We start from the raw sequence: 25,037 nt of genomic DNA, 5'->3' as shown, positions 1-25,037 counted from the left end.
TTTTACTGTTATATTTTTATTCTCATCGTTGCTTTTTATTTTTATTCTATTGTAATATTTTTCTATTTTGTCTCCATTTATACCCCCATTATTTACTTTTTCAATTTTGTACACTGCTGCTGGAATTTAAATTTTCCTGAGGGAACTCTCCCGAAGGACTCAATAAAGTACTATCTATCTATCTATATAATACAAAAATGGGGACGGCGTGGCGAAGTTGGTAGAGTGGCCGTGCCATCAATCGGAGGGTTGCTGGTTACTGGGGTTCAATCCCCACCTCCTTCTATCCTAGGCACGTCTGTTGTGTCCTTGGGCAAGACACTTCACCCTTGCTCCTGATGGCTGCTGGTAGCGCCTTGCATGGCAGCTCCCTCCATCAGTGTGTGAATGTGTGTGTGAATGGGTGAATGTGGAAATACTGTCAATTGCGCTTTGAGTACCTTGAAGGTAGAAAAGCGCTATACAAGTATATACGTACTTGTATAGCGCTTTTCTACCTTCAAGGTACTCAAAGCGCTTTGACATATAACCCATTTATCATTTATAAATGGAATGGAATGCAGTGGTCTTGGTCGTGCGCGTCAGTGTATCCTGCCCCTTCTTGGTTCTCTTCCTGGAAGTAAATCCATCCATCCATCTTCTTCCGCTTATCCGAGGTCGGGTCTCGGGGGCAGCAGCCCAAGCAGGGAAACCCAAATCCTGGAAGTAAATAATTATCACAAATACAACAAAGACAGCACTTGAATGTAGATTAATTGAATTGAATTAAAAAATTGGCATAATTACTTTAGCATTTACCTCTCATCTCACTCTGTTCTTTTGCTTGTTTCTTTTTCCTTTTTTGTCCTCCCTCTTAATTCCTCCTCTTCTCCTGCAAGTAGTTATAATTGCAAATTCAAAAGACATGCAGTGGAACTTCAATAAAATGGAATTCAAAATTGGGATATCTTCTCTTCTCCGTACCTCAAATTTTGAACCTCCCTTTCGAAAAGTGGCCAGTTTCAGGACCTCTCCAAGCTCACAATCCACTTCAGCTGTGGTCATCTGCTTGTAAACACCCCTGCATGCCTCTGCAATCACCAGTACAATTTAGAATTCCCTTTAGAATAAATACTGTAATAATAACAGCTAGATCGACCTTGTGAGCATACATGCAACATATGCTCAAAGATGCAAACCTATTATTAACACTTACTATTTATTATTCTGTAAAGGGGCAAGTCCTCAAACGCCACTTTTCCTGACTTTCCACGGAGGCCAAGCTGCTCCAGGACTTTGTTTGTGGCAATTTTCCTCAGCATTGTCCTCACTGTGTCTGCCAAATTCTGCCCACCTAGAGCAGCAAGAGCTTTCACCTATACAAATAAATAAACAACAATATTGTACTTGATTAGAAATTGTTTTTTGATAACTGAGCAAGATATTTTTGCAGTGGGGAATTAAAACTAATTACCAGCTGCTTTCTGAGCAGAAGATCAGTGTCGAGCCGTTCACAGAAGGCCTTCAGCTGCTCAAGAGTCTCGAAAGGCTGATCAATGAGATCTTGAACATCCACAGATTCTGGCCCCACAGACTGTGCTGCCAGCCCTCTCAGCATGCGCATAATTTCTCCCTGGTTCTCAAGTATATTTTGAACTTTCATGTTCAACTGGAAAACGGCAAAGACAACAAAAGTCAGAGGTAATTCGTATTACTGCCCGTTGTAACAGCCTGTTTAACACCACCTATCAACAGTTAAATAGCCAACTAACGTTCACTGTCAAGGGCATTCCTGCTGCTTCTTGGAGCGGTCTGGTACTGATTCGTACTGGCTGGAGTGGTCTGGTACTGGCTTGAGCGGTCTGGTACTGGCTTGAGCTGGATGCATTCCTGTCTGGACTGAGCCTGGAAGTGCTGCTTCTCGCTGGGCTGTGAGGTCGGCCTGGATGCCTTGGAGTGGTCTGGTATTGGCTGAAGTGGTCAGGAACTCGCTGGAGATTGGAAAGTTAAAGGTTGGGAGCTCTGGCAGTGGGGGTGCCTGGACGAAGATCTGTGTTTTCTCTTTTCTGCACTTCTTTTTTGGCCGAATTTCCTCTTCATCTAAACCAGGGGTCGGCAACCCGCGGCTCCGGAGCCGCATGCGGCTCCTTGACCACTCTGATGCGGCTCAGCTACATACATGCCGACCCCCCCGATTTTCCCAGGAGATTTATGGATCTCAGTGTCTTTCATAGATTACTCCCAGGGAAAAAATAATCCTATTTACACTCTAATTACTAAATAAAGGGCGTGCCCTAATTGCACTGCAGTAATTGTCCTCTATAACATTTACATACAGCGTGCCGGTCCAGCCACATGTTGCATGTTGTTATTACTTGCACACACAGGAGACAGCAAAGCATACTTACTCATCAGCCACACAGCTTACACTGACGGTAGCCGTATCAAACAACTTTAACATTGTTACGTTACAAATATGCGCCACACTGTGAACCCACACCAAAAAAGAATGAAAAACACATTTCTGGAGAACATCCCACCGTAACACAACATAAACACAACACAACCATTACCCAGAATCCCATGCAGCCCTAACTCTTCCGGTCTACATTATACACCCCCGCTACCACCAAATCCCCCCACACATCAACCCCCCCCCCCCCCCCCTCTCCGTGCGTTGGTTGAGCGGAAGAGTTAGGGCGGCATGGGATTCTGGGTATTGGTACCGTCAGTGTAAGATGTGTGGCTGCTGAGTTAGTACGCCTTGCTGTCACTTACGTGAGCAAGCTGAAATTGCATTCTACGTGTGGTCGATCAGGTACACTGTTAGGGCAGGCTGTAGAGGGTGCCAAATGCAGTGTCATCACGCTCTGATATTCGGGAGTCTCCCGGGAAAAATGAGAAGGTTGGCAAGTATGACGCTATCAAGCGCCATTCATTCAAAACTCGCGGGCTACACCAACATCAAATTTCCACATTAAAGTGCGTGCCGGTGCATGTGTCGGAGACCCCTGGTTAACATAGCACAAAGCATTTAAGCTTTGTATGCAGTGTTTTTCATTTTAAATTTTAAATTTTTTTTTGTAGCTCCCATTACTTTCTTTAATTTGTGAAACTTGCCAAAATGGCTCTTTGAGTGGTAAAGGTTGCCGACCCCTGATCTAAACCAACGAAGACAAAAAAATGTATGCACCACTAAGTAGTATTTGAGTATTGTAAGTAAACAGTCTTTGAAAAGTGACTATACCGTCAGCATCAAACACATCTTCCTCATCGTTTCTGTAGCGTTCAGGGGTGATGTGGCTCCGTTTGGTTAACACTTCTTCTGGGCTCGAAAACATTTTAGCTTGTTTTTCGTATTGAAGGGCCTTGTCAAAGTCTTCTGCAAAATTTCAAAGTATGCCGATGACTCAAGATGAATTTAACTTATGTTGTTTAAAATATACATGATATGACTTAGACAATATTCCCTTACCAGTCAATGTTTTCCTGAAAACCCGAATTGGCAGCCTCTCCCAGAATTGTTTGTCAGGAATCTCAGCTTTCCGGATTCTGGAGTGGGTAGGATTTGGCCTTGGCCAATAGCAGAAGGTATTCTGAAGATGAAATAATCATGATGAATGACATAATAATAATAAGCTACAATATTATGCCTATGCACAGTACTTTTCAGAAAAAGTAATAACCTTTCCATCATCTTCTGTCCATTTGGTTGGGACAACAGCGACTGAATGTTCACCAAGGAACTCAACGACCACAAAAGAAGGAGCCATCTGGAAAACAATCAGATAATATTACTATTTCAATACTGCATCAAAGAGTTATTTATGAATCCTGATACAGTTAGTCAGTTATTCTTAGTCTGCACACAGCATCCATGTACTTTGTCACTGTTTCTGGAGTTGATGTTGTGTCATTCTCTTGCTCGCTATCATCACTCTCTAATTCTAAAGTTGACTGTCGGCATTGCTTCTTCAAATGCCTAGTTGTGGCATCCCATCTACGCTTATAAGCCCTCTGTTGAAACTTCTTCATATTGTGTTTATTCTATAAAAAAAACCCCAAGGAAAATGGGTTGCCCTATTATCGCACACACGGAACTATAACATTAAAACATTGGCATAATTACTTTATCATTTACCTCTCATCTCACTCTGTTCTTTTGCTTGTTTCTTTTTCCTTTTTTGTCCTCCCTCTTAATTCCTCCTCTTCTCCTGCAAGTAGTTATAATTGCAAATTCAAAAGACATGCAGTGGAACTTCAATAAAATGGGAATTCAAAATTGGGATATCTTATCTTCTCCGTACCTCAAATTTTGAACCTCCCTTTCGAAAAGTGGCCAGTTTCAGGACCTCTCCAAGCTCACAATCCACTTCAGCTGTGGTCATCTGCTTGTAAACACCCCTGCATGCCTCTGCAATCACCAGCACAATTTAGAATTCCCTTTAGAATAAATACTGTAATAATAACAGCTAGATCGACCTTGTGAGCATACATGCAACATATGTTCAAAGATGCAAACCTATTATTAACACTTACTATTTATTATTCTGTAAAGGGGCAAGTCCTCAAACACCACTTTTCCTGACTTTCCACGGAGGCCAAGCTGCTCCAGGACTTTGTTTGTGGCAATTTTCCTCAGCATTGTCCTCACCGTGTCTGCCAAATTCGGAACGTTCAGGCAGCATTCAAACCATATCACTGACGGGGCAAATTATTGTTTAACTAAACTACAAATAAATCCACCCTTCTTCAGAAGTCATTCGTTGGTCTTTGGTCAGTTTGGAAACTTTATAACAGCCAACCTGCACGAGAAATGTATGCTAGTTAGCGCCGGCGTGCATTTATACACAACGCTAAAACCGTAAAATGGTCTGAAATTAATCATGTAGGTTGGAAATTGTTATACAAAAACGTGCTTCGTATTTCACTCTTTCTATACTTACTTGTGATAAATGGATGGCGCACCAAATGGCTTTAAAATCGGGATTCTGGAAGTAGTTAGCCTTCGTCCTTCTTTGTCTCACGGAGCAGCTTCAATTGTGCATGCGTGCAGCCTTCTTCTCCTTCTTCTTCATCTTCTTCTGATTTTCATGGCGGTTGGCAAGCAACCTTGTGTGTGCATTACCGTCACCTACTGTGCGTGCAGCCTTGACTCAGCCGGCGTCAGATTGTTCACAAAACACAACACTTTCGCAGAAAGTTAGGGAAACGTTACAACATACTGTATAAAAAGTAAATTTGCGAAAAAACACTTATAAAAGCCTAACAGTTGCTGTTTCCATTGCAGGCAAATTATATTTGGTATATAGATGAGAACGTTCTAAGAACGTTCTAATAACGTTCTTAGAACATATTAAAAAAAACAAACATATTTTTTAATATGTTCTAAGACCGTTCTTAGAACGTTCTTAGAACGTATCAAAAACTTTATTTTTTTACATGTTCTAAGATAAGAACGTTCTTAGAACGTTCTTAGAACGTTCTCATCTTGCAAAACCAAAAGAGAACCATAAGGGAACGTTACGTTAACGTTAGGTGTTACCTGGGTTCAAACTAGGGTTGTACGGTACACCGGTGGTATTATAATAATACCGCGATACTAATGAATCACATTCGGTACTATACCGCCTCCGAAAAGTACCCATCTGCATTCCCCAAATGTAAACAAATGCCATTGGTGGATCTACACCTAACATCCACTGTAATAATACCAAGTACAGTCGATATTACTATGATTACGTCGATATTTTTTGGCATCAAAACATCTTCTTACGTTTTTTTTTATTTACATTATGTTTATAAACTCAGGAAATATGTCCCTGGACACATGAGGACTTTGAATATGACCAATGTATGATCCTGTAACTACTTGGTATCGGATTGATACCCAAATTTGTGGTATCACCCAAAACTAATGTAGAGCATCAAACAACAGAAGAATAAGTGATTATTACATTTTAACAGAAGTGTAGATAGAACATGTTAAAAGAGAAAGTAAGCAGATATTAACTGTAAATGAACAAGTAGATTAATAATTCATTTTCTACCACTTGTCCTTAATAATGTTGACAAAATAATAGAATGATAAATGACACAATATGTTACTGCATACGTCAGCAGCTAAATTTGGAGCCTTTGTTTGCTTACTTACTAATAAAAGACAAGTTGTCTTGTATGTTCAGTATTATCATATAGTCATCACTTTGTACATAATGTTTTGTCAAAAGGGTAACTTTAAAGCTTGAAACGTAATATTATGACCTATGCATCTCTTATGTATCATCTTTTTATATGTAAAGGGTACGTTTAAACTTCAAACGTAAAATTATGACATATGCATCGTGTTTCCCTTGTGGGATGTGTTATTGACACTGAATGGGTTTGCTGCTGCCCATGTCAAGGAATCCAACTGAGTCTTCTTGTGCTGGTAAGTAGATATATATATTTTTTTCACTTCCTCCAGGTTTGCAAAGGTTTTTTGGAGGGATTGTGATTAAATGACATGCTCTCAGCTTTTACAAGTTGTAAATCAAGGCTCAATCTCCAAGGAGCACTGTTAGTGTTAGCAGAGGTAGCCTATACAGTACATTGCGGCCGCCCGTTGGTCTCGTATGAAAATAAATCCTCATATCAGCTGACTCAAGCGTAGTTATAAGACACATATCAGGACTGCTAGTTAGTAGTGCTAACATGAGAGCACAGTGATAAAACTTAACAGACACTAAGTTAAGATTTGGATGTTCTGACAGATATCCTCATAGAGTGTCCGCCCTGAGATCGGTAGGTTGGAGTTCAAATCCCAGCCGAGTCATACCAAAGACTATAAAAATGGGACCCATTACCTCCCTGCTTGGCACTCAGCATCAAGGGTTGGAGTTGGGGGTTAAATCACCAAAATGATTCCCTGGCGCGGCGCCGCTGCTGCCCACTGCTCCCCAAGGGGATGGTTCAAATGCAGAGGACAAATTTCACCACATCTAGTGTGTGTGTGACAATCATTGGTACTTTAATCTTTAATCTTTAATATATTGACCTACATTAGATTTCTGTGAGCATCTTTAAAGGCCTACTGAAATAAAATGTTTTTATTTAAACGGGGATAGCAGATCCATTCTATGTGTCATACTTGATCATTTTGCGATATTGCCATATTTTTGCTGAAAGGATTTAGTATAGAACAACGATAAAGTTCGCAACTTTTGGTCTCTGATAAAAAAAAACTTGCCCCTACCGGAAGTAGCGTGATGACGTTGTCAGTTGTTCACTCCCTCATATTTTCCTATTGTTTTCAACGCAGCTAGAGCTATTCGGACCATTACCCCATTAATTTGAGCGAGGATGAAAGATTCGTGGACGAGGAACGTTAGAGTGACGGACTAGAATGCAGTGAAATACATACTTTTTTTCGCTCTGACCGTAACTTAGGTACAAGCTGGCTCATTGGATTCCACACTCTCTCCTTTTTCTATTGTGGATCACGGATTTGTATTTTAAACCACCTCGGATACTATATCCTCTTGAAAATGAGAGTCGAGAACCCGAAATGGACATTCACAGTGACTTTTATCTCCACGACAATACATCGACGAAGCTCATTAGCATGAGCTAACGTGATAGCATCTTTCTCAAATGCAGATAGAAACCAAATAAATAAATCCATGACTGGAAGGATAGACAGAAGATCAACAATACTATTAAACCATGTACATGTAACTACACGGTTAATAGATCTCAGCCCGGCAAAGCTTAACAATGCTGTTGCTAACGACGCTAAGGCTGACTTAGCAACTTAGCAACCGGAACTCACAGAGCTATGATAAAAACATTAGCGCTCCACCTACGCCAGCCAGCCCTCATCTGCCCAGCTCATCAACACCCGTGCGCACCTGCGTTCCAGCGATCGACGGCGCGACGAAGGACTTCACCCGATCATTCGTGCGGTGGCCAGTTAGCATCGGCTAGCGCGTCTGCTATCCAAGTGAGTAATCCTTGTTGTGTTGCTACAGCCAGCCGCTATACACCGATCCCACCTACAACGTTGTTCTTTGCAGCCTCCATTGTTCATTAAACAAATTGCAAAAGATTCACCAACACAGATGTCCAGAATACTGTGGAATTATGAAATGAAAACAGAGCTTTTTTGTATTGTATTCAATGGGGAAGGCATACCTCTGTTCCCCGGGCTACGTCACGCGCATACGTCATCCTCCGAAGGCTTTTTCAACCGGAAGTGTGGCGGGAATTTTAAAATTGCACTTTATAAGTTAACCCGGCCGTATTGGCATGTGTTGCAATGTTAAGATTTCATCATTGATATATAAACTATCAGACTGCGTGGTCGGTAGTAGTGGCTTTCAGTAGGCCTTTAATGTACAGAATGTATCAAAGAGTGACTTGCTACCCTAGTGTTCGTGGTGTCTTATAGACAGAATTCTGATCATACTTGGTTATAGTCAGGATTCATCTGTTTCAGACATGTTTAACAGTTTACAATAAGGAACGTCACTTGGTCATATTTGCTTAACTCTGAAATGGAGTGGGAAGAAGCAAACCTTAATTAATCCTACTCCTTCCATGTATTTTATTGATAATTCATTCACACCATAACATTAAGTTCACGTTCTCTGTGAAAGGAAGAAACGTGTTGGAAAAAATATGAATAGCATTAGGTATAAAAAGAGATATAAATAAAAAGAGCAAGCGCATTGAGACTAAATGTAAATTCTGGTCTACAAATGTATACTTCATAATTATTCCATAAAGTAATAACTTAGCGGCGAGTGTCAATGAATATAATATATTAATATTGTTATTGTTGACTTCAGAAACATTGGGTAAGATGTGTCTTTTATGTGCTTGTATTATGATGTCGTAAATGTGCAGTCTTTTGATGTTTTTGATAACAAGCAAGTAACCTGGAGCTGGTGGAATAAAAGACAAAAGGGTAAAAGAAAACACATTTTTGGGTGTATTAATAGATGATAAAATGAATTGTAAATCTCATGTAAAAAATATACAACATAAAGTAGCAAGAAACACATCAATAATGAATAAAGCAAAACAAAATCACTTCATATTTACTGCTCACTAGTGTTACCATATCTGAGTTATTGTGCAGAAATATGGGGAAACTAAAAATGTGCGCTTCATTCACAAACTGTGTTACGAAAAAGATCAATCAAAATAATACATAATGTTGGATATAGAGAACATACAAACCCTTTATTTATTAAATCACAATTATTGAAATTCAACGATTTGGTGCATTTGCAAACAGCTAAAATTATGTACAAAGCAAACTATAACCTGCTCCCCAAGAATGTACAACAATTATTCTCAACAAAAGAGGAGAAATATAACCTTAGAGGAAAATGTAATTTAAAACATGTGTATGCTTGTACAACACTTAAAACCTTTACCATATCAATATGTGGAATAAATTATGGAACGGATTAACCAAAGAAATCAAACAAAGCACCAATGTGATTCAGTTTAAGAGACTGTTCAAACTACAAGTGTTCACAAAGTACACACAGAACAAGAATTATAATAAACATCTTGAACCTTTTTTTTCCTTTTTTTTTATTGAGACAAAGATTATTTATGTATTTAATATTTGTTTGCTCACTATGGTATATTATTTATTTGTTCGCTGTTTTGTAACAGAGAACGAGGAAATTGGATAAAATTGCCGGATATGAAAAGCAGTAGGATTAAATAAACTCTGCTTCTTTCTACTCCTTTTCGTACGTGCTGTGATGAAACAACTGGAATTGTGTGATGCATTACATTGTATCGTATGCATGTTTGAAATGAACTGAACTGAACTGAACAATGTCATTTCTGTTTCATTTTACAGCAGGCTCCTGTCCAACAGTCCAATGATGATGTCTGTGCTGTGGTATTTTGCAGCTGGGCTGGCGTTTTGCACCAAAAACCCATCTTGGGCTTTTGAAATCATCTCCACCAAGGAGGACTATTACGCAGTCAAAGAATCAAACGTCACGCTTTCCTGCAAATTCACACATGACTTCGATAACATCTCAAACAGAATTATAATTAGGTGGTATTTTCAGTCTCCAGAAGAAAAGCAGACAGAGATGTTAATGTATCATGGAGGCCAACTTGATATTGACCCAAACTACAGCAGGGTTCACTTCACAACTCCTGAACCCGGCCATGGAGATGCTTCCATAGAGATTAGTGACCTGCGTATGTCAGACGAGGGGATCTACCAGTGCAGCCTAGGGTGCAAGCTGAATCTGCATTCTAGTACCAACATAATTAGGAACAAGATCGCGAGACTGAAAGTCATGGAGAAGCTGAGCACACCAGTTTGTGCCATGGAAGGCGATCCTGTGTGGGGCAATGACGTGACGCTCCAATGCGAATCCTCACAAGGCACCCCCCCGCTGAATTACAGCTGGAAAAAGATGAGTGGAAACCAGATGTTGCCTCCTAACGCCAGTGGGGACGCCATAGGAGGGAACTTGACTGTAAAAAGGCTCTCCGAGGACAACTGTGGACGCTATCGCTGTACGGTGGAAAATCTGGTTGAGACCCAACTCTGTGAGATCCTACTACCGTGTCTAAATGACCCAGTGATGGTGAGAAGAAACAAAATAAAAGTTATCACTGCAGCGGCAACGTCAATCGTTATCCTTTTGGTGGTTATTGTTGTCAGTGTTTGGGACTTGAGGAGAATTAATCATCAAGAGCAAGTGACCATATAAATAGTGGCGACACCTCATCCAAGTGGTTTTCCACTGAGAAAACCTTCCGACAAACATTTTTCTGACACTCAACTGTGGTTTTTACCCCTAGGGTAAATACATGTTTATGGTGAGGTAGGCGCTCTTGGAGGATGACACCCTGTAACATTTGTCATGCGACCTAATTTGAGGACACATTTAAAGGTTATGTACACATGAAGAACACCGATTGGTCCAAGATGTCCATTTGAGAAAATAAATTATTTTGATTAAAATCACAGAAAGAAACCTCTCCACTGCAACAACCAAGACAAAAGAGCTGTCATAGGACCATTGTGGACCTGCACAAGACTACTTTGGTCTACAAGAAGCTTTTTGAGAAGAGATCGCTATTGGCTTAATAATTCATAAATGGAACACATACAAAATAACAGTCAAAATCTCCATTACTCACAGGATGATTGAGAGAAAGGTGAGGGAGCAGAGCCTATTTTCAAAAGAGGAGCTGGTAACAATCTCAAGGAAGTTGGAAAACGCATTTTCTCCACCAAGTACTGTGTGACATTTTGCATAACGTATTCATTTATAACCTTTACTTACGTAATTTTTTCATGTTTTTAATGACATTCAGTTTTTGTTAAAATAAAACTGCAGTGGTATTTTAACACGAGTATGAGTAGATAATGAGCAGTCTCTCAGCTTCTTGTTATTCTTAAGGTTGAGAGCGTTTTTAGTGGGTTGAAGTGATATTTGTGAAAGGGTTAATGCCGTTTGAGTGATAGTTGTTCCTGTTTTTATTTTTACTCAAGAAACAAAACTGAACAATAAATTGTTGATATCGTATTCATTTATTACCTTTATGTAATTTTGTCATGTTTTTAATGACATTCAGTTTTTGTTCAAATAAAACTGCGGTGGTATTTTAACACGAGTACGAGTAGACAATAAGCAGGCTCTGATCTTATTGTTATTCTTTAGGTTGAGAGCGTTTTCAGTGGGTTGAAGTGATATTTGTGAAAGGGTTATGCAGTTTGAGTGATAGTTCACGTTTTTTTTACTCAAGAAACAAAACTGAACAATAAAGTGTGTGTGTGTGTGTGTGTGTGTGTGTGTGTGTGTGTGTGTGTGTGTGTGTGTGTGTGTGTGTGTGTGTGTGTGTGTGTGTGTGTGTGTGTGTGTGTGTGTGTGTGTGTGTGTGTGTTGCTTAGATCAACATTTGCACTCCAACCATCGGAAATAAAAGTTAGTGTGAAGGAGGAGAAACAGACAATCCGGTCCGTGTACCTTCCGTTCATTCTAATTCCAATTTTTTCTATTTTTATTTCTGAAACAAAAGTTGAACAACTAATGACACTTTTTTTTAAACGACAGTAGGATTCCTGCTGAACAAAGATGTTACTGTTATGCTAAAAACATGCTAAACGCAAAAGAAAAGCTAAAATACTGCTTCCGGTTCAATTTGTTATCACACAGATAAACACGCATTTTTGCCATTTGGATGAACGTATATTAGATTTTTGTGTTTATCTGGGAAAGAAAATCTGTAAAAGGAAAACAGCACAAAATCCAATTTTATGGCAATATTTTAATGAAAATCAACCTCTTTTTGTTTGTTTTAAAATCTGCCATATATAAAAAAAATGACGGCCCTAATTTAGTTTTTTGATTTGCATTTTAAGAACGGACCCAAAAAGGGGTTGATTTTCATTAAAATATAGCCATAAAAGTGGATTTTGTGCTGTTTTCCTTTTATGGATTTACATTTTTCCAGATAAATACAAAAATCTAAAAAAAAAATTCGTCCAAAATGCATCTTTGTGATGACAAATTGAACCGGAAGCTGTATTTTAGCTTTCCGGTCCATGTACCTTCCGTTCATTCTATTTCCAATTCTGAAACGCAGATCAAAAAATAAAATTATATCCGTTTTTTAAATTTTATTATATATGGCAGATTTTAAAACCCAAAAAAGGGTGGATTTTCATTAAATTATTGCCATAAAGTTGGATTTTGTGCAGTTTTGCATTTATGGATTTGAATTTTTCCAGATAAATGCAAAAAAAAATGTTGGTTATCTGTGTGATGACAAATTGAACCGGAAGCAGTATTTTAGCCTTTCCTTTGCGTTTAGCATGTTTTTAGGACAACGCTAACATATTTGTTCAGCAGGAGTCCTATTGAGTCCTATATATAAAAATATAAAAAAAAGTGTCATTAAATAGTTGTCCAACTTTTGTTTCAGAAATGAAAATAGAAAAAATGGTCCGAAACTTGTTTTTTAGGACTTCTGCTGAACAAATATGTTAGCGTTGTGCTAAAAACATGCTAAAATGATAAATAAATAAATGATAAATGGGTTATACTTGTATAGCGCTTTTCTACCTTCAAGGTAAAAGCAAAGGAAAGGCGACTGCTTCCGGTTCAATTTGTCATCACACAGATAACTATGCATTTTTGCAAAATTTTTTTTAATTTTTGTGTTTAACTGGAAAAATAAAAATCGATAAAAGGAAAACAGCACAACAATTAATTTTATGGCTATATTTTAATGAAAATCAACCCCTGTTTGTTTGTTTTAAAATCTGCCATATATAATAAAAATCGAAAAATGGCCCTGACTTTATTTTTTGATTTGCATTTCAGAAATGGAAATAGAATGAACGGAAGGTACACGGACCCTTTTCTTTTGCATTTAGCACGTTTTTGGCATAACGGTAACACCTTTGTTCAGCAGGAGTCCTATTGTCTTTTTAAAAAAGTGTCATTAAATAGTTGTCCAACTTTTGTTTCAGAAAGCATGTTTTTGGCATAACGGTAACACCTTTGTTCAGCAGGAGTCCTATTGTCTTTTTAAAAAAGTGTCATTAAATAGTTGTCTAACTTTTGTTTCAGAAATGAAAATAGAAAAAATGGTCCGAAATGTGTATTTTGATTTGCATTTAAGAATTTGAAATAGAATGAAAGAAAGGTACACAGACCATGAACTTACTTATTGTGAATTCAGTTGAAGTAGTTTCACGTGGACTTGGGCTTTGGCTTTTTTTCAACTCAGTCGAAATAAAATTGAAATTATGAGATGTTTTCTTATCTATTATTATTTTAACCTACCCGAACATTGAAGGTGTAGCATAGTAAGCAGTACAAAAATAGAAATATATGCATATTTTGAATATCCATGTTTGTCTGGATAGAGTCGTGATATCTGGCGAAATTCCGCATGCAAGAATGCCTCCAGGATTTTTTTTCTCTCCAGGGGCTAAGGGGAGGCTTGAACGATATGGTAAGAAATGGTAAGAAAACAATCGATTTTTACGACTTAACATTTTATTTATAAAGCGCTTTTCACAGATAAAATCAAACAGCACTATACAAAACATAGGTGAAGTAAAACAACAATTCAATTTAAGAAAACGGGCCACATTCTAAAAAAGATACAAAGTGGATCAAAAATGATAGTTAAAAGCTGCATTAACTAAGCTTTTCAAATGTTTCATGAAAGTTTCAACACAGTCAAGATCACGGAGGGACTGGTGCAAATTGTTCCAGAGTCTGGGAGCTATAGCCTGGAATGCCAGGTTTCCACGGGTTTTAAAAAAGTTTTTGGGATCTCTAGAAGACCCTGGCCTGAAGACCGAAGACTACGCCCTCAAGAGTAGGGGCATAACAAGTCAGTCATGTACTGAGGGGCCCCACCATGCAATGCACATAAATGTCAGGACTAAAATGTAAAAAGCTCAATGCGGAATTTAACTGGAAGCCAATGAAGACTGGATAAAACGGGGTTGATATGGGCTGTTCTGGGTGCACCGGTCAAAAGTCTGGGAGCGGAATTCCCTGGTTAAATTCAGCAAACTCTTGAAAGCACAACAATGAAGAGCTGGTAAGGAATGCCACTCAGTTTCAAGATGTCCATCGTGAGAAGTGGAACGAGTTGATCTCTGCAACAGCCCTGAGGAACATAGCTGAAGAAAAGTGGAATGCACCACAACTTATGCCCTTCACTGAGGATGTTAAAAAAAAATGCATCAGTTTCTCAGTCAAATGCATGATGAGCGTAGCAGTGTGCTATCTGAAAATTCTTCCACAAAAGCCTGGTCAGACCTGACAAAAGTATGTTTGACACAGATCATCCTTTTTAACGAAAAGAAGGAGAGGTAGCAGCCATGCCCTTGTTGGCTTTTTTGTCAAGAGACACAACTGATCCTCATGAAGATGTTGATTGGGCACTCTCTGAATTGGAAAAAAACTGTGCAGACATTTTTCAAGGATTGTCATCAGGGGAAAACGAGGCAGACCTGTTCCTATTCTCTTGACTCCAACAATGGTGTGTGCATTAGAACTTCTCGTTAAGTACAGGGAAACTTGTGTGGTTCTCAAAGACAACAGTCACCTGTTTGCATTGGCGTTGTTAGGCCTATTTTAGGGGGGCTCAAGCCCCCCTAAAATATTCTTAAGCCCCCCTAAATAATTTGGTGTTATATATATATATATAATATATATATATATATATAATATAATATAATATAATATAATATATATATATATATATATATATATATATATATATATATATATATATATATATATATATATATATATATATATATATATATATATATATATATATATGAAAGGATTTAGTAGAGAACATCGACGATAAAGTTCGCAACTTTTGGTCGCTGATAAAAAAAAGCCTTGCCTGTACCGGAAGTAGCGTGACGTCACAGGTTGAAGGGCTCCTCACATTTCCCCATTGTTTACACCAGCAGCGAGAGCGATTCAGACCGAGAAAGCGACGATTACCCCATTAATTTGAGCGAGGATGAAAGATTTGTGGATATGGAACGTGAGAGTGAAGGACTAGAGTGCAGTGCAGGACGAATTTAATTAAATAATAAATGGGTTAAACTTGTATAGCGTTTTTCTATCTATCCTTCAAGGTACTCAAAGCGCTTTGACAGTATTTCCACATTCACCCATTCACACACACATGGCGGGAGCTGCCATGCAAGGTGCTAACCAGCACCCATCAGGAGCAAGGGTGAAGTGTCTTGCCCAAGGACACAACGGACGTGACTAGGATGGTAGAAGCTGGGGATTGAACCCCAGTAGGGATTGAACCCCAGTAACCAGCAACCCTCCGATTGCTGGCACGGCCACTCTACCAACTTCGCCACGCTGTCCCCGTTAATAGTGCTATTATGAAGTGCAATGTCAGCACTATTTTTTTTCCTGCAATTTCAAATGCACTTGTTTTAATAAATAAATACAGCGTTTTAAAAGCATACACAATCTGTGTAAATATATTAGTCTGTGGTTAAAAGGACTTGAAAGGAGTCGAAACTCAAAATGCAGGACTTGGGACTTTTATTAGCCTTTATTTAACCAGGTAAAATCCCATTGAGATCAAAGATCTCTTTTCCAAGGGAGACCTGGCCAAGAGGGCAGCAGCAAGGTTACATTAAAAACAGTAAACAAATACATAAAACATCACATTTACGACATTAAAACTTGCTCACATAACACATGTGCATACAGACAAGGTAGACTGCAATCCTTTCACAGAAGCTTTAAACTCATTCAACGTAACAAGGGTTTGAAGTTTAATATTCGATTGTAGGTTATTCCAAGACTTGACTTGAGACTTTCCAGTCTTGACTTTGGACTTGACTCGAGACTTGAGGGCAAAGACTTGAGACTTACTTGTGACTTGCAAAACAATGACTTGGTCCCACCTCTGCCTTTAAGTCTTTCATATATATATATATATATATATATATATATATATATATATATATATATATATATATATATATATATATATATATATATATATATATATATATATATATATATATATATATATATATATATATATATATGTATATATATATACATACATGTATATATATATACATGTATGTATATATATATATATATATATATATATATATATATATATATATATATATATATATGTATGTATGTATGTATGTATGTATGTAAGACTTAATGTATATATATATATATATATATATATATATATATATATATATATATATATATAGATATATATATATAGATATATATATATATATATATATATATATATATATATTTTTTTTATATATATATATATATATATATATATATATATATATATATATATATATATATATATATATATATATATAAGAAAAACCCAGACACCATCTTTGTAGTCATTTTTCTCCTGCGTGGACTTCCGTCTTCCTTTACAATGAGTGAAGCTGCACGAAACCTTGTGTCTGCAATTGTAAATAATTTAGTTTTTAAGTTTTCTGTTTCTTGTAGAATCTATATAAAGTAATATACATTAGTCTATTGTTAAAATAATGAAAAAAACATCATTAAATATATTTTTCTTATTGTATTGTTACATTAATAGCTGTTGTATTATTATAGGATGGCTTGTTAAACATTTCATAGCATTTTCAGAGGGAGGAAAAACCAAGACATTTAATATAAAATGTAAAATGAATAAATACATAAAAAGAAAAAGAAAAAAAATGGTTAAAAGCCATCGTCCCGGGGAGCATTTCATTTCGTCCCGTGCATTTTTTTTTACCGTCCCCGGGACGACGGGACTACATTAATCTCAAGCCCTGGAAGTTACATTTTATTGTTTGCATTATTTGTTTCAGCATTGCACTTTGAAAATGGTCCCTCAGCTCTTTGACAGCTTTGGCTCTTTTTCAGATCAGCAGACGGACTCTAAGTCTTTCTTAATTACAGTATATATAAACGTTTCTCATTTCTATTCAGACTTCCATATATATTTAATTTCCTTAACGGTTTGCCATAATATATAAATATATATATTAATATATTATATATAAGACAAATTATCCCGATCCAGGTATTACTTTAATTCAAGTAATTAAGTAATATTTCCAGGGCTTGAATTTACAACCATTTTAGTCACATATGTGCCCAAAATGTAATCTGTGCAACTTCAAAATATTTGGGAACAAACAATTATTGTATTGTGAGCGAAAGTGGTGGCATTAGCCTCTATGTTGTGAATTAATAATATAGAGGCTAATGCCATGACTTTCATTGTGTTTCAGTGTATCTTGAAGGATCATGCAAGTCACTGTTTCTTGTTGATGCTGTAAACAAAATGTCATTGTGCAAACCCATGTTTGTTGTTGTACTGAACACACATTGAAAATAAACCCACTGAAATAATAATAATAACAATGATTCATTTCTAAGTCTTTGTTAGCCGTTTGTGAAGTTTTGTGCTCGTGCGCTACGTTCGCTCGCACCCTGTGCATCTCCTGGGGGCTAAGCCCCCCCTGTCCTTAAAAGCTAGTGACGCCCGTGCCTGTTTGCAAGACCCACAGCGATGACGTATTTCCGTGGTTCTGACTGCATACGAGACTATGCAAAAGCATGTCATGCAAAGTGTCCTGTGTCACTTACAGTACATCCACAAAACTACGAAAACATGCTGCCACACTTTCAACTGTGGTAAACATGACAGACACAGAGATGGACCAGCTGGCCAACTTTCTTGGCCATGTTATTAGAATCCATCGCGAGTTCTATAGACTCCCTGAAAAGACACTGCAGCTGGCAAAAATCAGCAAAGTTTTGATGGCACTCGAGCAAGGTCGATTATCAGAGTTCTATGGAAAGAACTTAGATGAAATCACAATCGGTCCAAATTGTAAGTTGTCATCTTTGTTGTTTCCTTTGTCTATAATTTTTTTCCATCATTTTGTTTGGTTTGAATTCAATTATAAGCTTAACATGTTATGTGTACCACAGAATGTCTTTTGGAAACTGAAGAAGATCTTACCAGAGAGGATGAACACTATTCATGTCCTGATAATGGTATGTAATGTCAATACTCATTTTTGTGGTTTATTAAATGTGGCCTATGGTAAGCATGACACTGAATGTTTATTACATTGAACCTACAGAAGAGCTGACCTTTCCAACCACTGAGGATGAACAAATCCCGCCCCCCAACAGACTGACACAACTTTCAAAAGAAAGGGATGGATCATCACGACATCGTGCAGTGAGACATTCTTCCAAAGGTAAACTATATACACAAACTGTTTTTTTTAGTTAAGTTTTATCAGTCTTTGTTTTCTCACAAATAATGCAAATGCATATATATGCATTGTTCTCTGTGGTTTAAAGACATAATAGCAAACAAACGTATAACTTAATTTCTTAATCTTCTTTTATTTCTTTTATTTTCATGCACATATTTTGTATGGTCACTTGCAGGTAAAGCTGCCCAGAAAAGGCGACCCTGGACACAGAAAGAGGTGAAGGCTGTCGAGAAGCACATGAAGCGATTCATCCCTTCTGGTATTGTACCAGGAAAGAGTGACTGTTTAAAATGTTTGAGGGCCGAACCGGAAGCTCTCCAAAACCGGGAATGGCAAGCATTGAAGTTCTATGTGTACAACCGCATTACGGCCTACAAAAGAAGATTGCAGCTAAAATAGAAGATTAAGAGATAATCAGCAAGACTGGTTAAGTAGAACAATTTTTTTATGTTCTTTATGTTCAATGTTGTTAAAAATAAAAAGTAAAAATGAAAGTTTAAATGAGTTTGTATTTTATTTCTGTGGTTTAAGGTAAGATAAGATAATCCTTTATTGATCCCACAACAAGGAAATTTGGGTTACTTTGTTTACGTGTTTCAAATATTGGTAAAAGAGAAAATGAATTTTCTTGAAAAGTGAAACATGGGTTATCCTGGCATTAACCCTTGTGTGGTGTTCATATTGTTGTTCATTAGCCAGTGTTTGTGGGTCTGATGGACCCGTTGCATTTTGTGGCTTTTGATGCCTCACAATCAAACACTCTTATGTTAAAATACTGAACAGATGTTTACCTTATCCCAAAAAACATCTGTAATGAAGTGCTTCGAGAGGCTGGTAAAGGAATACATGGTCTCCAGACTTCCCCCCACATTCGACCCATACCAGTTTGCTTATCGCCCTAACCGCTCCAAAGAGGACGCCATCTCCTCTGCACTCCACCTGAGCTTAGAACGTCTGGAAGGAAAGGACACACATGTGCGGATGTTGTTTCTGGACTTCAGCTCGGCATTCAACACCAACATCCCGCAGCACCTGGTGAGCAAACTGGCCTCCCTTGGATTCAGTACCCCCCGATGCAACTGGCTGCTAGACTTCCTCACAGACAGACCCCAGTCTGTGAGAGTGGGCAACAACACCTCCAGTGCCATCTCCCTGAGCACCGGCTTCCTGAATCCGCTGCTGTTCACGTTGATGACCCATGACTGCTGCGCCAGGTCCACTACTAACCACCTTGTGAAGTATGCGGACGACACGACATTAGTGGGCCTCATCCGTGACAACAACGACATGGACTACAGGGAGGAGGTGAAACATCTGGTTGACTGGTGCAGAACCAACAACCAGGTCCTGAACATCGACAAGACCAAGGAGATCATCGTTGACTTCAGGAGGCACCAGTCCAGCCACGCTCCACTCTTCATCAACGGCACAGCGGTGGAGATCGTAAGCAGCACCAAGTTCCTTGGGGTGCAGATAACTGCAGTGTTGTTTTCGTCAACGATGACGATGACGCCACTTTTTTTCATGACGATAACGAGACAGTGACGAGATAAACATGTCTCTCTGATGACGAAAACATGACGAGACGTGTGTGAGTTTTCGTTGACGAGACGAGAACGGACGAAAATGTTAGTGGGTAATCTGTCAGACGTTTAAAATGCATGACATTTCTGTTTATTGTGTGTGTCAATTAAAACCACACCCACCAACTGCTGTGCAGAGCACAACACGTGCTCAACACGTCAGACTGTTGTAGAGACGACATATGGGTGTATTTTAAATATAACTCAGCAGATAATAAAACAGAGTGTATTGTGAAGGAAGACGGTGACAAATGTGGCCACAAAATATGCGGAAAAAATACGACCAACCGCGGCACAGGCTCGCCACAAGGATATTTTTTCGAAGGTAAGTTACAAATGCTGTTACCATAATCGATAAATGTCATAGTTAGCTAATACATTAGTACGTTTTCCACATACTCCTGGCGCAAATGGGCTGCTAACTTCAGGCTAAAGTTAGCTTTTGTTACGCTAACGTCAATTCATTATGTGTGTGTTACTTTAGCAGCATGTTTAGCCATGTTTACATTCAGTGACGGTGTGGTTATCTCTTTGTGAGTACGTTCTGTCAGCACGTAACTTGATACGTTAAACAGGTCGAGTTACTGTTATACGTAGAGTCTGCTAGCTTTAGCCTAAAAGCCACAAGTGACGTTGTGCAGCCCCATTAAGGAATCAGGAATTAAGTGATTATTTTATTACATGGTTTGCACAAATTAAAGAGAGTGGGGTTGTATGATATCTGTTGTAATTGCACTGGCAGACAGGGCCAAGTTGAGCATATGTGTTCCTCATCCATCACTCATATTTTGGGCATGTTTATGTTCATTGTACTTTAACAAATTCTGAGAAATAAAGCCACAATTGCTGAAGTAGAATGTTTTTGTTTTTTGGCTTTTTTGGAGTAATGAACTTTGATTCCACTGTTACCACTTTATCTGTGTGTAATACACAATCCTTGGATCAGAAATTTGCTGTTGGGTGGAAACCTTATATGTCTAAAACCATTCCTTTATTGTTATTATTTGTGGAAAATAGCAGATCTGCAAGCTTACAATGGGTTGAACTTATAGATCTGCTGCTATTTTCACAACTTATGTGTGACACTGCCCAACAGCAATCTCCAATACTTATTGACCTAAATTAATTTGTTAAAAGACTATACTTATATACTTATATTATACTTTTTATTCTTTTTTTTGGACTAAAACTAGACTAAAACCTTTTTCACTTTTCATCGACTAAAACTAGACTAAAACCCTTTTGAGTTTTCGTCGACTGAAACTGGACTAAAACTATCACATATAAAAGTGACTAAAATGTGACTAAAACTAATAAACATTTTAGTCCAAAAGACTAAGACTAAGACTAAATGTAAGATGGTTGTCAAAAACAACACTGGATAACTGACAATATGACTTGGTCCCTACACACCGGAGCTCTTGTAAAAAGAGCTCAGCAGCGCATGCACTTTTTGCATCGGATGAAAAGAGCACAGCTCCCTCCCCCCGTTCTCACCACATTCTACAGAGGCACTATAGAGAGCCTACTGACCAACTGCATCTCTGTCTGGACTGAGCCTGCAGGGCCTCAGACTGGAAGTCTCTCCAGAGAGTGGTGAGGACTGCGGAAAAGATCATCAGGACTCCTTTTCCTCCTATCCAGGAGATCGCAAAAAGCCGCTACCTGACCAGGGCTCAGAAAATCTGCAGAGACTCCCCAGAGTAGTCATCACTTTGTACATCATCTTTTTTGTCACAAGGGTAACTTTAAGCTCCAAACGTAAGATTATGACCTATGCATCTCTTATACATCATCTTTTGTAAAGGGAACCTTTAAACTTCAAACGTAAAATTATGACATATGCATCGTGTTTCCCTTGTGGGATGTGTTATTGACACTGAATGGGTTTGCTGCTGCCCATGTCAGGGAATCCAACTGAGTCTTCTTGTGCCGGTAAGTAGATATATATATTTTTTCACTTCCTTCAGGTTTGCAAAGGTTTTTTGGAGGGATTGTGATTATTTTTTACATCCTGTCGGGCAAACCACGTCTACACCAGGCAGGATCTCATAGAAGTCGGATCTCCCGGAGAAAGCGCCGTCACGGCCGAGTTTATCCGTGTAAACAACATCCCGGAAGAAATTGCGAGACAACCCGGATCTCCATGGTACACTATACCTGGAACAAAGCGCCGCAGGTGGCGTAGAGAACGTAAACAGAAACGAGGCTGCAGAGCTGGTCTGCTGGAGAGGCTAAGACAACGACCGAACAGACCACCACTGCCGAGTATATTTCTCACAAATGCAAGATCACTTGCAAACAAGATGGACGAACTGAGGCTACAGGTAGCAACGAACACCACCGTGAGGAATAGCTGCGTGCTAATAGTCACAGAAACCTGGCTCCATTCATCCATCCCGGACCTAGCTATCGAGCTAACAGGCTACACTCTACACCGCCTGGACAGGACAAAAGAGGCTACAGGGAAATGGCGTGGAGGAGGACTATTAATATTCACAAAGGACACATGGGGAACACACACAAGCATTGTGAGTAGCCACTGTTCCCCTAATCTAGAATATCTGACTATTAAATGTCGACCCTTTTACCTGCCGAGGGAATACAATGCTGTGTTGCTAACCGCAGTGTACATAGCGCCAGATGCTAACGTTAGCACGGCGCTAGGTCAGCTGCATGATACAATCAACCAGCAACAAAGCATGTATCCGGAGGCTGCTCATATCATCACAGGAGACTTTAACCATGCTAATCTGAAGGTAGTGCTCCCCAAACTACACCAGCATGTAAAATGTGCCACAAGAGGCAAAAACACACTGGACAAGGTTTACTCAAATATTAAACTGGGCTACAGAGCTAAACCTTTAGCACACATGGGCCAGTCAGACCACACATCCCTGCTACTCATCCCAGCATACACCCCCACCCGGATAAGTGCTCCCACCACAACAAAGTCCATCAAAACCTGGCCTGAAGGTGCCACTGAAAAGCTGCAAGACTGCTTTGACACCACTGCGTGGGAGGTCTTTGAAGACGAGGACCTGGAGAAATACACATCTGGAGTACTGGGCTACATAAAACACTGCACAGACTGTTACTGTGTCCGAGTCTATTCCAACACAAAGCCATGGATGACGAGAGAGGTGCAGAGGCTGCTGAGGGAGAGGGACACCGCGTTCAGATCTGGCGACGAGGAGCTCTACAGCACTGCCAGAGCCAGCCTGAAGCGTGGTATCAGGGAGGCTAAGGAGGACTACAAAACGAAGATTGAGGACTGCTTCCAAAGCAACGACTCCAGGAGGGTATGGCAGGGGGTCCACTCTGAAGCCCTTCCGTTACTCCGCTCGCCATGACCACGCTGTGTGTTGACTGAACGTGCGAACAACATTTTTTTTGTTTCATATATCAAACCGCGGATCACGTTGTTGATCCGTTGCACCACTAGTAAACACAGACACACCCCCACCCCCCACCCCCCCCCTCCCCACACCCACACCCATAGCGCGCCTCTTTTCTTCTCTCCCTTGTGACAGAGGAAGAATTAGAAGGACGACACTGCAGCGCTCCAATAAAACACAATCAGATCTTCTGTTTCTAGCCGATACTACATAAAAAATAACGTAAAATAACGCAGTGACGCATCATGTAGTAACGGTAACTGAGTTACTGAATATAATAACGCGTTAGATTACTAGTTACCGCCGAAACTAACGGTGTTACAGTAACGCGTTACAAAGTAACACGTTAGTCCCAACACTGGTTATAAGACACATATCAGGACTGCTAGTTAGTAGTGCTAACATGAGAGCACAGTGATAAAACTTAACAGACACTAAGCAAAGATTTGGATGTTCTGACAGATATCCTCATATATTGACCTACATTAAATTTCTTTGAGCATCTTTAATGTACAGAATGTATCAAAGAGTGACTTGCTACCCTAGTGTTTGTGGTGTCTTATAGACAGAATTCTGATCATACTTGGTTATAGTCAGGATTCATCTGTTTCAGACATGTTTAACAGTTTACAATAAGGAACGTCACTTGGTCATATTTGCTTAACTCTGAATTGGAGTGGGAAGAAGCAAACCTTAATTAATCCTACTCCTTCCATGTATTTTATTGATAATTCATTCACACCATAACATTAAGTTCATGTTCTCTGTGAAAGGAAGAAACGTGTTGGAAAACAATTTATAAATAGCATTAGGTATAAAAAGAGCAAGTGCATTGAGACTAAATCTAAATTCTGGTCTACAAATATATACTTCATAATTATTCCATAAAGTAATAACTTAGCGGCGAGTGTCAATGAATATAATATATTAATATTGTTACTGTTGACTTCAGAAACATTGGGTAAGTTGTGTCTTTTATGTTCTTGTATTATGATGTCGTATATGTGCAGTCTTTTGATGTTTTTGACAACAAGCACGTAACCTGGAGCTGGTGGAACAAAAGACAAAAGGGGAAAAGAAAACACATTTGTGGGTGTATTAAAAAATGATTAAATGAATTGGAAATCTCATGTAAAAAATATACAACATAAAGTAGCAAGAAACACATCAATAATGAATAAAGCAAAACATGTTCCCCTGAAGGGAATAAGCGGTAGAAAATAGATGGATGGATGGATGTTCTAGACCAAA

General features: G+C 38.8%; 3 protein-coding genes across 6 annotated transcripts in view; 2 read left to right on the top strand and 1 right to left on the bottom strand.

Moving 5' to 3' along the window:
• Positions 1–512: 512 nt before the first annotated feature.
• Positions 513–6,922, bottom strand: LOC133632934 (uncharacterized). 4 transcript variants are annotated; one of them, XM_062025780.1, is made up of 15 exons: positions 6,825–6,922; positions 4,926–5,169; positions 4,726–4,784; positions 4,519–4,638; positions 4,287–4,393; positions 4,121–4,193; positions 3,666–3,752; positions 3,455–3,575; positions 3,227–3,361; positions 1,752–1,970; positions 1,454–1,648; positions 1,196–1,355; positions 964–1,070; positions 799–871; positions 513–699 (listed from the first exon to the last, which is right to left on the bottom strand). In XM_062025780.1, the coding sequence occupies exons 9-14, from the start codon at positions 3,251–3,253 to the stop codon at positions 854–856; spliced, it is 726 nt and encodes a 241-aa protein (XP_061881764.1). In that variant the 5' UTR covers positions 3,254–3,361; positions 3,455–3,575; positions 3,666–3,752; positions 4,121–4,193; positions 4,287–4,393; positions 4,519–4,638; positions 4,726–4,784; positions 4,926–5,169; positions 6,825–6,922; the 3' UTR covers positions 513–699; positions 799–853. The 4 variants fall into 4 exon arrangements, with proteins under 4 accessions (XP_061881764.1, XP_061881763.1, XP_061881762.1 ...); XM_062025779.1 differs by having other exon boundaries at positions 3,227–3,575; positions 4,519–4,784; XM_062025778.1 differs by lacking the exon at positions 6,825–6,922 and having other exon boundaries at positions 4,519–4,784; positions 4,926–5,221.
• LOC133632933 (coxsackievirus and adenovirus receptor homolog) lies at positions 6,257–11,537 on the top strand. The gene is made up of 2 exons (XM_062025777.1): positions 6,257–6,409; positions 9,842–11,537. The coding sequence occupies exon 2, from the start codon at positions 9,864–9,866 to the stop codon at positions 10,713–10,715; it is 852 nt and encodes a 283-aa protein (XP_061881761.1). The 5' UTR covers positions 6,257–6,409; positions 9,842–9,863; the 3' UTR covers positions 10,716–11,537.
• LOC133632932 (coxsackievirus and adenovirus receptor homolog) overlaps positions 7,134–25,037 on the top strand; it is a 31,016-nt gene continuing 13,112 nt past the window's right edge. Inside the window, exon 1 of the mRNA XM_062025776.1 lies at positions 7,134–7,960. The gene's annotated coding sequence lies outside the window, so the exon portion shown is untranslated. The remainder of the gene's footprint in view (positions 7,961–25,037) is intronic.

This window comes from Entelurus aequoreus, linkage group LG17, assembly GCF_033978785.1.
Source record: "Entelurus aequoreus isolate RoL-2023_Sb linkage group LG17, RoL_Eaeq_v1.1, whole genome shotgun sequence".
Taxonomy (NCBI): domain Eukaryota; kingdom Metazoa; phylum Chordata; class Actinopteri; order Syngnathiformes; family Syngnathidae; genus Entelurus; species Entelurus aequoreus.
This window is presented reverse-complemented; position numbering and strand designations above follow the sequence as displayed.

Bases quoted from the DNA above. Each gene is read 5' to 3' on its own strand.
- LOC133632934 (XM_062025779.1), bottom strand. From the start codon at position 3,253: ATGAGGAAGATGTGTTTGATGCTGACG. The intron at 1,971-3,226 runs GTATAGTCACTT...TCCAATCTCCAG, and splicing joins AGATGTGTTTGATGCTGACG to CGAGTTCCTGACCACTTCAG. The intron at 1,649-1,751 runs GTTAGTTGGCTA...GCCGTTTTCCAG, and splicing joins GAATGCCCTTGACAGTGAAC to TTGAACATGAAAGTTCAAAA.
- LOC133632933 (XM_062025777.1), top strand. From the start codon at position 9,864: ATGATGATGTCTGTGCTGTGGTATTTTGCAGCTGGGCTGGCGTTTTGC.